The 13,667-nt window shown below is 56.0% G+C and overlaps 1 protein-coding gene across 2 annotated transcripts in view; it reads right to left on the reverse strand.

Moving 5' to 3' along the window:
- The window catches only part of PRKCB (protein kinase C beta), a 318,005-nt gene that overhangs the window by 26,252 nt on the left and 278,086 nt on the right, over positions 1-13,667 (reverse strand). For both annotated transcript variants that reach the window (XM_066275842.1, XM_066275841.1), the window contains exons 13-15: positions 8,892-9,030; positions 4,964-5,044; positions 4,574-4,681 (exon numbers count right to left, since the gene is read on the reverse strand). In XM_066275842.1, coding sequence (XP_066131939.1) covers positions 4,574-4,681; positions 4,964-5,044; positions 8,892-9,030 — 328 coding nt within the window. The remainder of the gene's footprint in view (positions 1-4,573; positions 4,682-4,963; positions 5,045-8,891; positions 9,031-13,667) is intronic.

The following is a 13,667-nucleotide window of genomic DNA, read 5'->3' on the forward strand; positions in this document are numbered from 1 at the left end:
TTTTGCTTTTCATCCCAGCAATAACTTCCCGGCCAGGGCGTTATAATAAGAGGTTCCGACAATAACACCTGCGGTCACGCATCTCAGAGCAAGATCCCTACGGTTCATCCGAGCCCCAAACTTCGAGTCAGAAATGTCACACGATGAATTCCGGCTTAAGGAGAAGTCTTAGGCAATTACGGCTGCATTTAATTAAAACAGATTCAATATCCTCCCATGTCCCCACCACCACGAGGAAACTGGAGTCTAACCCGGGCAAAGGCCACATCCGTTCGGACAATATTTGCATTTCTCAGTTAAAGCCCTTGTGCAAATAACAAAACGGAAGAAGAAAAAGATTACCCAGACGGACTCGCGTTTCAAGTCATTACTTTCTGAAAGCTGATTAAACAGGCAAAACCTGGCCAGCGGCCTGCTCTGGTATCACCCACCTACCGGGCTCCACCGAGGTTGCCCTGACGTTCCAGGTAAATTACTTAATTATCAGACCCCTGCATCTCGGGGTCTCTGAGCCCTGTGCTTCAGAACAAGAACAGATGCTCCACGAGGCAACCAGACTGGCTCCCCTCTCGTCAACGGATCCAGAGCAGCTCAAATGTATCTGCACCTCAGAACAGCACGCAGCCAACGCCCGGAGTGGAAAAGGGGGAATGGTGAGGAGAAGAAAAAAAACAACCAAAAAATAAAGAACCCATGAGAGTTGCATCAAGGGATGAAACAGAAGTGACTGAGGCAGACAAGGTCCCAGACGCTGCCCAGGGCTGACCCGACCCTGAGCAGCCCGGGCGACGTCAGAACCTGTAGTTTAAATTTTTTTTTCACCCAAGATTTGCTGACCGCGGGGAAGGGAGGAACCCAGCCAGTCACACCTACTCTGGGGACATTCGGCCTGGCTGACGCCTGCTCAGCAGGTAGTTTACCATCAGAAACCGCCCACATCCACACTGGGACGACTCCTCTGTGCCTCGTCCGCCGCGGGAAAAGAACTGGACACCTGACGTTCTAAGCTACTTCTTTCTTGAGGGGCATGGTCTTTCCTGATTCTGACAATAGCCCCGTGAGCTGCGGATGTGATTTTGGTGTTTTTTTTTTCCCATTTGAAGGACAAGGCAGTGGACACTCATCCAGAGCTTAAGCAACGAGCAAGGACTCAGGGACGGTGTGAGTGGCAGAGCTGAGATCGGAGGCTATCTCTCTGCCTAACTCCAAAATTTGGGCTTTTAAAAGAAATGAGAGTCGTTGGGTTTTTTTCCCTGAGATAGTTGGGGCTCAGCTTGGTCAGGAAGGGTCTACGAAGGGTGAGCAAGCTGAGCCACGCCTTGATATCCGTGCGGGATTAGGAGGAAGGGAAGACAGGGCTGGGATGTCGTGGCCACGGGTCCCGCCACCACGAACGCTCACGCCCGCGCCTGGTCTGCGCGCCGCGCAGGCTCTGAGCCCACGGCTTCCCAGCCATCGGCCCGCCCGTCGGCGTCATCACAACAACACTTCAAGGTCTTAGCAACTGTGACCCTCACCTTCCAGACAAAGAGACGGAGGCCAGGAACGTAGCTCTTTGTCCCAAGTAACAGAGCGAAGCGGCAGAGAGCCAGGCCCGGCCTTGAGCAGGTGGGCCGGACCCAAGGCTTCGCAGCCCTGCCCTGCGCCGTCCGTCCCCGCTGGTGCTGCATGCCGAGGTGTGGCCCGTTGGGCTTCTCCCTGCCTGATGTGTGTTCTCAGTGGGAGTGGCCATCGGAGCAAATATATATACAGGCCCCCCCATCCCCACCCCCTTGGCAGAAAATAGGGTCTTTCATAGGATGGATACAGAGAGAGCATTTTCCACGGGATTGGGACTGTAGGAAAAGGCAGGCTCATTTTTCATGTTAAGGAGAAGGATGCCAAGCCAAGGAAAGGCGGTGCAGAAATACCCAGCACCAATGCCTGGCTCTGCCCGGGTCCTGCCTTCCTGCCACGTGCCCGCAGCTACGCAGACAGCTGGAGCTCATCAGGGCTCCCACGCTTCCGATGGCCTCCCGGACGACTCCCCTGGGGCCGGCCGTTCAGGAGGCGGGAGCCATGCCTTCCTTCTGTGGAGGCTCACACCTTGAAGAAAGGGGCCCCTCCTGGACTCAGCCCACTCAACTCAGTCTTCAGAAAGTCACCCCGGTGAACCCTGACAGTGACGGTCCCACACGAAGAGGAATCTGCTCTCTCCCGGGGAAAACTGCTAATTGGAGCTGAAACCGAAGGCAGCTGACCTGGAAAACCGCCTCTCCTCCCTGACCCACTTAGAGCCCCCAGCTGTCCAGGCCGGGTGGGGAGGAGGCGTGGCCTGACGGGGAAGGCCCCGAGCGCGCACTGAGCACCTACTGTGTGCCGGCACCACCCAAGGAGCTTCCTCTTCTGCTCCGTCCTTGCACACTCTCACACACTCTGTTCAATGAATACCGTGCTTCCTTTTTAGAGGTAAAGACACAACACCCCAGAGATACAAAGACAGCAACTCGCTCAAGCCCACACACCCAGGAAGCAGAGGGTCTAGATTTGCAAAGGTGGCTCCTGATCTCCAAAGCCCCCTCCCCCATCCAAAAACTCCTGCCACGGAGGGGATGCAAATTTAAATGCCAAAAAGGGCCTGGCAGGTCACACAGCCGTGCCAGGGTCCCTAACAGGAATAGTTATAGCTCAAGGGTGTGCGAGCAGAGCCCCGGGCTCTAGGCTGAGCGATTCACATATCCTAACTTCTTTGACCACCACGGAGGCTGTGTGCTGTCAGTCCCACGGCTCACTTTCCCTGATGCACCCAGGAGGTCAGCCCGCTTCCCTGTGGTCAGAGGGTTCATCGTGCCAGCATCAGGACTGGAAGCCAGGCAGAACTGGGCCGGACGGGGATTTTCGCGACTGGAGAGGGCTCGCTCTAGCTGAAGGGGGCACCGGCCTCCCAGCCGGCCGGCCGATGCTTCGCAGGGATGTTGGGTCAGGATGGCGAGGCTGCATCTTTTTTCAGAGAAACCAGAAAGCTGCAAGTGTACGGGAAACCCCAATTTTTGAACGTTGGCGACCACCACACAAACTGGAAGCTCAGAGCATGCCCCCCTCCGTCCCCACGTGGAATGCACAGGGTCTGTGCTGTGCTGGGGTCCCCCCTGGGCTCCCCGCCCTGTACCCACTCCATTCTGCAACAAGCGGCCCTTCAGCTCCGGCGCACCAGCGGGTCTCAATCCTCTGCCCCGCCCCCTCCCCTCGAAGAAACTGTTCCTAACCAATGCACTTGCAGGTGTTAGAGGAGGAGAGTTTCCCTGGGGCTGCCCCAGGGTGTCTGCATGGTCACTTAAGGCAGCTGAGACGCCAAGCTTAGGTGATTGGCTTAGAGTAGGAATTTCAGTCTAACCCAGTGGCTTCCAGACTGAGAGGCTGGGCCACACTGCCCGACTCTCCTGTTTTCCTTCCCCCTGGCCGGCCGGCCGGCTCGCCGGGCACCCGAGGGCTCAGGAGGAGCAGGGCTGGGTGGGGCAGTGGTAACTCTGCCAACACCCCGGGACGCAGGACCCGCAGGCCTGCGCGATTCAGGGGCGCAGCTGGGAACTCGTGAGGAGGCCCAGCCGCGCTCCGGCCTGAGGCCCGCCCGCACCCCGGACCGCGCCAGAGTAAGCGAGCCCTTCAGACGGGGCGGGCGGCATTTCTGGGCCGTATTCCCCGAGGTCTCACCGTGTGGCTGACACCCTCTCGTCACCGTGCGGGAGTCACCCCATTTGGATAACCTGTCTAAAGGCACGCGGTTTTCAGGCCACGTGGGGGCCTTTTCAGAACACAGAAGCACGTGAGGTCACCCCGGCGGCAGCCCCAGGTGAGGCCCACTGGCCCCAGGGACTCGCCGTCCCGGTGAGCGCGCGTCCTGGCCGAGCCCCAGACGCACAACAAGCTGTCCCTACGGGTGTCCCGCCTTCCTCACCCCTGCGATTTGCCTCTGCTGCACGCAAACGTGCGTGCTCTCCACCGTGTGTGTGTTGGGGGTGGAGGTCACTGAATTTGGGTCAGCTCATCTACAGAGTCCCTCAGAAGCAACACCGCCTGAGAGTTCTCGCAAACAAAAGCCGCGTACTCTTAGTATTAACCACACACACGCGTGCACACATACACACACACACACACGCACGCGAGCGCACACACACATGCGTGCACACACACACACACACACGCACGCACACACGGGGCAGCGCCAGATCCGTGCCACCACGCTCCCTCCCACACCTTCCTGTGGGTTCCAGCTCCCGGGCACAGCCTATGCCCTTCCCGCCTCCTTCACTCCAGTCCGTGTCCCCCAGTGTGGGCCGGGCCGGGGGCTGCAGCCTGGTCACCAGCAAGCTGCTGTCCTGGGCGGGCGGGCTTCTCTAGGCAAAGACCCCTTTCCCTGGGAGGCAGCAGGTCCGAGCCAGGGCTTGGCGAGTGGGGTGAGAGTGGGGCTCAGCCCCTGCTCCTCCTCCTCCTCCTCCTCCCTGGGTGCGGCCTAGAGCAGGGCCTGGCCTGAAGCACCCCACCCCCACACCCCCGCATGTGGAGGTCCCGGCCCGAGTGTGAGGAGCGCGCTCACCCCTTTGCAGATGGCCACCGCCTCCTTGGACATGGACTTGGGATAAGCCACGTTGTGTTCCATGATGGACTGGAAGAGCTCGTCCTCGTCCTCCCCTTCGAAGGGCGCCTGCAGGACAGAGGACCAGGCGGGTGGGGGACGGCTCCTGCTGACCCTCCCCCAAGCAGCAGGCCCTGCCTCCCTGGTGCCCACGGGGAGGCCGCCCTCCGGGGCTTCCAGCTCAGGGAAGATGAGGAAAACGGCCCCCGGGTCAGGGTCGCCCCGAGGAAGCCCCAGAGGTTCAGACTTTAGGAGCGGGGTGCCTCGATCAAGCTGACGCTCTCCTCTAAAGAAACCACACAGATGGGTGGCGGGGAGACGTTCCCTGCAAATCGCTTAAAATTCAATTACCTGCCCTGCCAGCATCTCGTAGAGCAGCACTCCGAACGCCCACCAGTCCACCGACTTCCCGTAGGGCTGGTAAGCAATTATCTGGAAGACAGAAGGCAGTCCGTCAGGGAGGAGTGCGGCTCCCCGCACAGGGAGAGTGGCCACCACTGGGCACGGCGGGGGGGGGGGGGCGGGAGGGGGACAGGGACGGGCTTTCTCTGCCTGTCACCTGCCTCTTGTGGAAGATTCAACGGACCGTTACAGCCCCAGATGCTGGCCACTGTCTAGAAACAGTGGACAGGGAGCCTGGTGTCCACCCTGGCTGTCTCCTCACCCGCAGGAACAAGGATGTCCTTTACAAAGCTCCCTGCAGGTGGGGACACACCTGGGGTCGTCACCTGGCCTTTCTGAGCCGCTTAGTATGGTGTGTGATTTTAAAAACTTTCAATACACTGACTGCTACCTTTTTAAGGAGAAAACCTGCCTTCGTTGATTGTTATAAAAGTAATAGCGTTGATACAACGTGAAGATACATATCACTACTGAACTGTACATTTAGACATGGTCGATTTCCTGTTTTTTATTTACCAAAATTTTTTAAAAAGCCTTAGGTTGAAAAAACGTAATAGCAATTATTAGTATTTTACGATTTGTTTTAAAGTATCAACAAGTTCAGGAGAATACAATGAAAATCGCCCACAATTCTTTATCAAGAGAATAATGACGACTGCTATTTGGTCTATTTCTGTCTAGACTCTCTTCTATTGATACATATTAAACTCTGCGTGCGTGTCTGCGTTTTACATAAACAGTCTGATGCGTGGGGTGCGAATAAAGTACTTGATTCACTTGAAATTCCCATGTTAATATCAGTCTAGCAACATAACCAGGTTGACCTTTATATAACATCCCATTAAATGGCTATACAACACCTATTTATATTTTATCAATTCCCAATGGATTGAGGTTTCTTCTGATGCTGCAGGACCGGTCCTTACAACTAGACATTTCGACATTTGTCCAATTATTTTTCTAAGATAGAACCCTAAGATGGAAGACGGCATGGAAGGTAGCCCCTCCCTCTTCCCTGAGGGTGCTTCCAGCTTTACAGAACTCCGTTATAAGTTTCTATGGACATTTTAAGTGCACAAATAAAGTGATACATTATTTCCCTCCTTCCCCCCCCCAAAAAAGATAAATTCCCAGAAGTAGAATGGGGAGATCCAATGCTACAGTTTTCATTGCTTGTGATACTTATTAGCAAATTGCTAGGGCAGGGCAAAATCCAGAACTGCCGTGACCCTCGGTATTTCAGGATGTAGCATGTAAAAGTATCTATCTTAGGAGCTCAGAGGTGAGAGGGCAAAGGTGTGACAGGCCACCCAAGGTCCGAGGGTCGACCGTCCTGACTCTGGACCCCAGCTGCCGCTCCCGGTGGTGTGGCCTGGGAAGATGTGACCTCACTTCCTTCTGTCTCCGCTTCCTCGTCTCCCGAGCCACGAGGGGACGTCACGGGGTTTCGTGGGGCGGGCAGAGAAGTGTGTGCCTGCAGCGTGGGAGCCCTCCAAGCGTCTGCTATTACTCAGCAGTCCTCTGACTCAGCCATGCTCGCTGGGCTCCGTCCACGAGACCGAATGAACCCGGACTGTTCTCGAACGCCGCCTGCCCCCACCCCAGCCTCCTCCGCTTGCTCACTCGGATCAGAAATTCAGAAATACCCACGAGGAGAATGAACTGTCTGGAGGACCCAGGGGAAGCCTTTTATGAGCATGGACGCCTCTCGTGGAAAGTGTTTTCACACTTTTAAAGAGCTTCCTGTCTCACTTGGTCCTGGGGCACCCTAAGGACTTAACCCTTTTTACAAAGGAAAATGGAGCCTGAGGATGTGAATGCGCTTGCCAAGGGCGGTGAGGTCAGTGGGGGATGGCGAGGCCAGGACGAAGGCAGGACCTGTGGCTGACCCTGTCCGGGAGGCTTCCCGGGACACAGCTCGGGCTTCTCGGCACGCCCACCAGCCTCGCAAGCACCCAGAGGCGGCTGGCGGCCACGGGCACGGTGCCACCCCGCAGGGACTCCAACTCAGGTGACCCAGGATGATGCCCGGGCATCCTGCAGTCTAGAAGCTCTTCAGGGGACGGTCAGGTGCAGCCAGAGCTGAGAACCAGGGGTCACTGAGCTCATGGTGGCTGCGGCTGGAGAAACTCTCTCTGCCGTCCTGACTGGCGAGCGAATTGTCAAAACACCGGGGTCTGCCACGTAGGGGGAAACTCCATGGGGTCCTAAACAGGGATGAATCCTTCTCAAGGATGGCTTGTTAATGCCCCCAGTAATGCACAAATACATTTACACTGTGAAAACTGTAAACAGCACACCGATCGAGCTAGATTTCCCGTCACCGTCCCCTTAACCTCCGTGGTGGCCCGTGCTATACAACCTGTCACCTTCACAATGTTCTGTGCGGTGTCTTTCCCACAAATGGTATCCCGGTACGTTCACCAGTCTGTACCTTGGTTTAATTTCTCTCTTAGCTGTATGTCTCCAAGATCTTTATTTATTCATATATATATATATATATAATATATATATATATAATATATATATATATATATATATATCTAACTCACTCTTTTGAGCTGCTGCCTGGTGGTATTCCACACCACAAATAATTCAGTCTGGGGCCCATTCCCCGACCAACAGCCGCGGGTCAAGTCCATACACACAGCTGAACTCTGAGCTTCATAAAAGCTGGGTAGTATTTCCTACCATGAATCGACGTGGTAGCTAACCATTCCTTGATTGGCAGTGGTAGAGGATGTCTGCCAACAGCAGTGCTTCAGGGAAGAAAGAATTGTGAATACATAGCCTTCCACCCATGTGTGCATGTATGTGTGTGTGCACACACGTGCGTGCACATGTGTACACGGGCATTGTAAACTAGGCTCCTAGAAGAGGACCTGCTTTGGTAAAAAAAAGAATGCAAGTTTTAAATTTTGTGCCAAGTTATTTAGTTACATGGGGCCTTCTGTCACCATTGTTCTGTATCCAGTGACAGTCAAGAAAAGGAATTCTAGAATGTCCATTTCCAAGAGTCTGTGCCACCCTCTCAGTTCCGTTCCTTAAAGAGCCCAGTAACAGATGGCACAGAAAGTAACCTTTCTGGGCACCAATCCAAAAAAAAAAAAAGAGCACTATCCTCTGGCACAAATTTTTTTATACCATGACGCATCGGGGAAACTCGTTCTGCAGCTGACCACTTCTTTCGGGAAGAGGGGGACTCTAGAATGAAACCTCTCCCCTATCGTTTGTATCTTTGGCACCAGGGGTGGGGGGGCTGCCAAGTCCCCCCCAGGATTCAGCACAACTAGCGCATTCCTCTTAGGACACATTCCGTGTCACCTGTCAGCCCAGGGGACCTCCCTCTCTCTTCTCCCTCCTCTGAACAAGCATGTCAACGTCACAATTAGGAGGTATCACATGGCCGTGAGTCACAGCAGCTTGACGAAGAATGTTACTGATGTGTGTGTGTGTGGTGGATGGTTCTGAATAGTTTTATTTAAATTTTCTCCCAGAACTTGATGTATTTTGGGCCCGAGCTTCTGGATGTGTGCTAAGTCCATTAGCATGTGTGATCTCAAAGGAAGGGTTCTGAGTGGAGGAGAAGGACCAGCCGGGGCCCCCTCCCCAGCTGTGCCGCGGCTAGCCGCCTGGGGAGTGGGGAGACCGCGGTGCGAGGGGCCCCCCTCCCCAGCTGTGCCGCGGCCAGCCGCCTGGGGAGTGGGGAGATTGCGGTGCGAGGGGCCCCCCTCCCCAGCTGTGCCGCGGCCAGCCGCCTGGGGAGCGGGGAGACCGCGGTGCGAGGGGCCCCCCTCCCCAGCTGTGCCGCGGCCAGCCGCCTGGGGAGCGGGGAGACCGCGGTGCGAGGGGCCCCCGCCCGCCAGCCAGCGCTCACCTCGGGGGCGATGTAGTCCGGCGTGCCGCAGAAGGTCTTGGTGGTGGCCCCGTCCCAGATGTTCTCCTTGCACATGCCGAAGTCGGCGATCTTGATGTGGCCCTCGGAGTCCAGCATCACGTTGTCCAGTTTCAGGTCACTGTGACGAGCACGAGAACTTAGGACCTTCAGACACGTGATCGATTTTAAATCCACCCAACAGCCACTCATTTTCTACAGAACACGGGGCTCAGTGTTGTGGGGGGAGGGGAAGAGAAGTGAGTATAAACCTCCGATAGCTCAGAATGTGGCAGGAAGATCAAGACAGTTGCCAGACCAGGCGCTGAGGATGGCTCTGTGGCCTCCGCCTCTGGCGCTAGAGTGGTTCTGGTTGCAACGGAACAATGTCCCAGATGGGCAGAGCATCGCCCCCTGGTGGTTGTGCCAGGTGGATCTCGGTCGGGCGCATGTGGGAGTCTGTCTCTCTGCCTCCCCGCTTCTCACTTCAGAAAAATACAAAACGCCCTGGCCGGTTGGCTCAGCAGTAGAGCGTTGGCCTAGCGTGCGGAGGACCCGGGTTCGATTCCCAGCCAGGGCACACAGGAGAAGCGCCCATTTGCTTCTCCACCCCTCCGCCGCGCTTTCCTCTCTGTCTCTCTCTTCCCCTCCCGCAGCCGAGGCTCCATTGGAGCAAAGATAGCCCGGGTGCTGGGGATGGCTCTGTGGCCTCTGCCCCAGGCGCTAGAGTGGCTCTGGTCGCAACATGGCGACGCCCAGGATGGGCGGAGCATCGCCCCCTGGTGGGCAGAGCGTCGCCCCTGGTGGGCAGAGCGTTGCCCCTGGTGGGCGTGCCGGGTGGATCCCGGTCGGGTGCATGCGGGAGTCTGTCTGACTGTCTCTCCCGGTTTCCAGTTTCAGAAAAGAAAAAAAAAAAAAAAAAAAAAAAAAAAAGAAAGAAAAATACAAAACAACAACAACAAATAAACCCAAACAAGAAGGGGGGCCACAGACCAGCTCTGAGAAGAGAGACCCACAGGCCGCTGTGTGAAGCGCAGAGGGTCCACAGGAGCCTGGCACGCACGGACGTGTGTAACCGACGGACCCCTTCTCGCCCATGGGAAGATACAGTTTTCACAAAATTACTTTCTGTGTGTATCTCAGAGGATCACAGAGGAGGAACCATGGCAGAGAGAATGTGACTGCAGTCCAAGTGCTCCAAGCTCTCCCAGGCCAGTCCTAAGACAGAACCAGGAGTTCCCCTGGATCCTTCTGGTCAAAAACTACTTGTTGCACACCTCCTCCATGGCAGGTCCTACGCCTGGAGCTGGGCACATGTATCGCGAGCGAGATAAACGAGCAGCCTGTTCTCGCTCAGATTCAAGTCCAGTATATGGAGAAAGACAAGTGTTCAAACCTATCAACAGAAATAGACTGCTCACAAAAATGAGGGGCTATTTCAAAATGAATACAAAGCGATGAAAAAAAAAAGAAGCATTCTTTTTTTTTTTAAACAAGAACATCAGACAAGCCAACGACAAGTCAAAGAAACTTGTTGGATTATGCTAATGAGATGCAAACCCCACGCTGATCTCGTTGGTGACAACGCACCACACACAAGGCTGAACGACTGGAGGGTCCACCCCTTCCCTGAGCCCCTCATGTTTGTGAGCAGTGTATTACAGGCTTTGCTGGCTGGTAGTAAGTGAAGAAAAAAGGACAAGGAGATGTGAAGCGGAGGAGGTCATCGGGAGCTTTAACCGAAAGGGTGTGCGCTATACTGTCGTTCTTTTACGTCATCTGTGTGGATGAGCAGAGCGAGATGTTTCGGGGAGCCCTGCACATTCCCAGCACGCTGAATCACACCCAGTGCCAACACACTTTCCTCCTCCCTTAAAATACCTCTGCCTGGTCAAGACGGTGGGCCCGACGGCCTTCAGACCAACAGAAGTCCGACCGGCTTCCTGAGACGTCAGGGGACCCACCGTTCAATTCAGATCTCCCCCTCCCGTCGTCTGCCCCGGGTGGGGGAGTGAGGAACAGCGGGGGTTTCTGCCTGCTCCGGCGTGCCTACTCTGGGGCGCACGAGGGCCTCCTCACATTCCTCCGAAGGACCCGCCCTCCTCCCTCCCCTGATTCTCCAGTCATACCACGTTGTTGGTAGTGCTGACCCTAACTCCCGGCTCCAGGTCGTGTGGGCCGGCCCTGGCCAGTGGGAAGACCCCCACCTACTCGGTGGGTCACAGTGCTTGTTTTCAGAAGGGCCACATGACCCAGTACCGGCTCATCAAAGGCACTGCGCCTCCGCTCCGGCAGGCTGGGTGTGCCATCGCGAAAGACATCGTCTTCCATGGGGACTGCCCAGGTGACAGGATGTACGTCTAGGGGCGCCGGGGGTGGGGGGCCACCAGACTGCGGGAAGACAGCTAGAACAGACGAAGCAAGGCCCAGCTGGAGGGTGACACAGTGAACGTCCTAACGTCATCTGAGCCTCTGGCTCCGTCCAGGCTGAAAGTCAGGTCTGCCCCCTTGGACTTCTCAGGATGTCAGCCCCAGAAAGCCTCTCTTCGTTTGAATTGAGTTGCTGCCACCATTTTTGAATTAAAAAAAACCCACAAAACAACACAAGCTGAAAATATATACTGGCATCTCCTATATTCGAATCTGTGAGGTCTCCTCTTCCAAGGGGGGGGGGTCGCTTGTACCCGCTGTTGGCTGATGGCCACGTTCCTTCCCTGGGGCGCTGTCCAGGGCACCACCCACTTTCCCGCCTGGTGCTTCTCCTGCAAGCCAGGTGGTCTCGAAAGGCTGGCTCAGAGCTCAGAACAACTGACTGTGCAGAAACTCACTTCCCCCAAACACACCGTCTCTATGTGATTTGATTGACAGTGACCCTCGGCATTCTCCTCACCAGGACCCCATTCTCCCAAACAAGTAGCCAGGGCAACCGGAGAAGTGATCCGTTTCCATCTGCTACACACAACAAGCTTCAGGGGCCAAGCGGGTCTCAGGATGGAGGATACCTCAGTGATAGTCACTGGCACACAGGAGTGTGTTTTGAGAGCCTACTGCATTCTTTGTTCAATGTAAAAACAAACAAAAAAACCCCAAAAAACAACCCTCATCTGATGCTAACTGGCAGGAAGGCTCTTCCGTCTTTCCGCCCAGCCAACCTCACCAGCCGCGGTCCTCAGACAGGGCAGATCGGACACACTTCCTCATCCTCTTTACCTAAGATCTGGCCGTGTAAGCAGAGGTCTTAAATGAAAGAGGGCGGGGTCTGTCACATTCCAAAGGACCTGTCCACTCCTTCGGGCAAATCTCAATGAAGTTAGGAAGCCGGACATCTTCCGTCACGCAATGTTTCTTCACGGTTTTAATTTCGTCATCGATTTCAAAAACTCTTGTCTCCACCGAGATTCTTACATGCGAGCCACAAAAGCCAACTCTATTTCCACCTAAAAAGGAATCTTCTAAAGGGGGAAGGGTGGCTCACAGAGTCTCCGAGGAGGCCGAGAACCAGAGCCGGAGTGCTCTGAAGCCAGGAAGAGCGCCTAACTGCAACAGCACAGAGCCGGCCAGCCAGGCCCCCGCCGATGCTCCCGCGGGGCTCAGACGCCGCCCCTGGTTCCCAGGGAGCCCTAATGTGGGAGTCTGAACGTGGTTACTGAGAACCACTGCCCCTGTGGCCCCTGGGAACTAGAGACAGCGGACGACTGCGGCCCGGCCTGATTCTGCAGTCTCTGCTTGCTTCCTGGGTCACTAACTCCCGATTCACGGTCTTGGCTGAAGGTAACAAGAGTCAGGAGCTGGGTTGTGTGCCTGACCTTCCGTTAGGGGGCCTCTGAAAGTGTCTGCATTTTAAATCCGTTCAGGAGGACACGGACTGTGTTCCCACACACCAACGAAAGGGGTTCAGAGGTGGAGTGGCTGACAAGCGTGATGAATACCCCCCTAAAAACACGTAAAACGTGGAGGAAGAACGAAGGCCTGTGTCCTGAGGAGAGAACTCTGGGGGTGAGCATGGTCTCAGCGCCTCAGATGCTGGTCTTCGTGTAGTCTGACCTGCATCTCAGATCCCCGCCAGACGGGAAACCGAACCCTGGATCCCAACTCAGCGGACGACGATTCTTATTTCTCTCCTGGGTTCTCCCCTGGGAGGAGACTTTCTTGCGAGAAGCCTGCAGTCCCACGCTCCGTCCTCTCGGCGGCCCCGAGCGCTGGTTCTGATCCCGGGGAGGGCGGTGCGTCCCGCACGGGACTTGGGCTCTGACGTCAGCAGCAGGTCAGGTGAAGATGACGTGGCCTGAACGATTGCCCATCAGCCCTGCTTCTTCGGTGAAACCAGAGGAAGCCACTGGCTTGAATTCAGGGGTCACCATGTCCCCCAGAAGAGAATGTGCACCTGCCGGTGCCAGAATGACACCCACCCAGCACAGGAGGCTCCCCCCACGATGGTCACAGGGGACACTGAGGGAGCCAGAGGCCCCCAAGTCCCGCCTCGCGCTCACACGGTCTCAGACGGCCACTGAGGGCGCACACAGGCAGCGTGGCCACACTCCTCGGAGCTGGCGTTATTGTCATGCTCTCTGTCCCCACGTCCTCGCGAGACCCTCCCCCCCGGGCCGGTGACTCCACTGCTCTGTCCGGCCTGTGTCCTTTCATCACCAGGGTGAGCGGGGACTCGACGCATTCCGGATCTGAGCACCCCTCCCCGACTAGACTTCGTATCGCCACTTTGAGGGATGCGGAGATCCCCAGGGCTCTGCAGGCTCTCTGGCCAGGCCCCCACCTTCCATC

This window comes from Saccopteryx bilineata, chromosome 4 (assembly GCF_036850765.1).
Source record: "Saccopteryx bilineata isolate mSacBil1 chromosome 4, mSacBil1_pri_phased_curated, whole genome shotgun sequence".
Lineage (NCBI taxonomy): Eukaryota > Metazoa > Chordata > Mammalia > Chiroptera > Emballonuridae > Saccopteryx > Saccopteryx bilineata.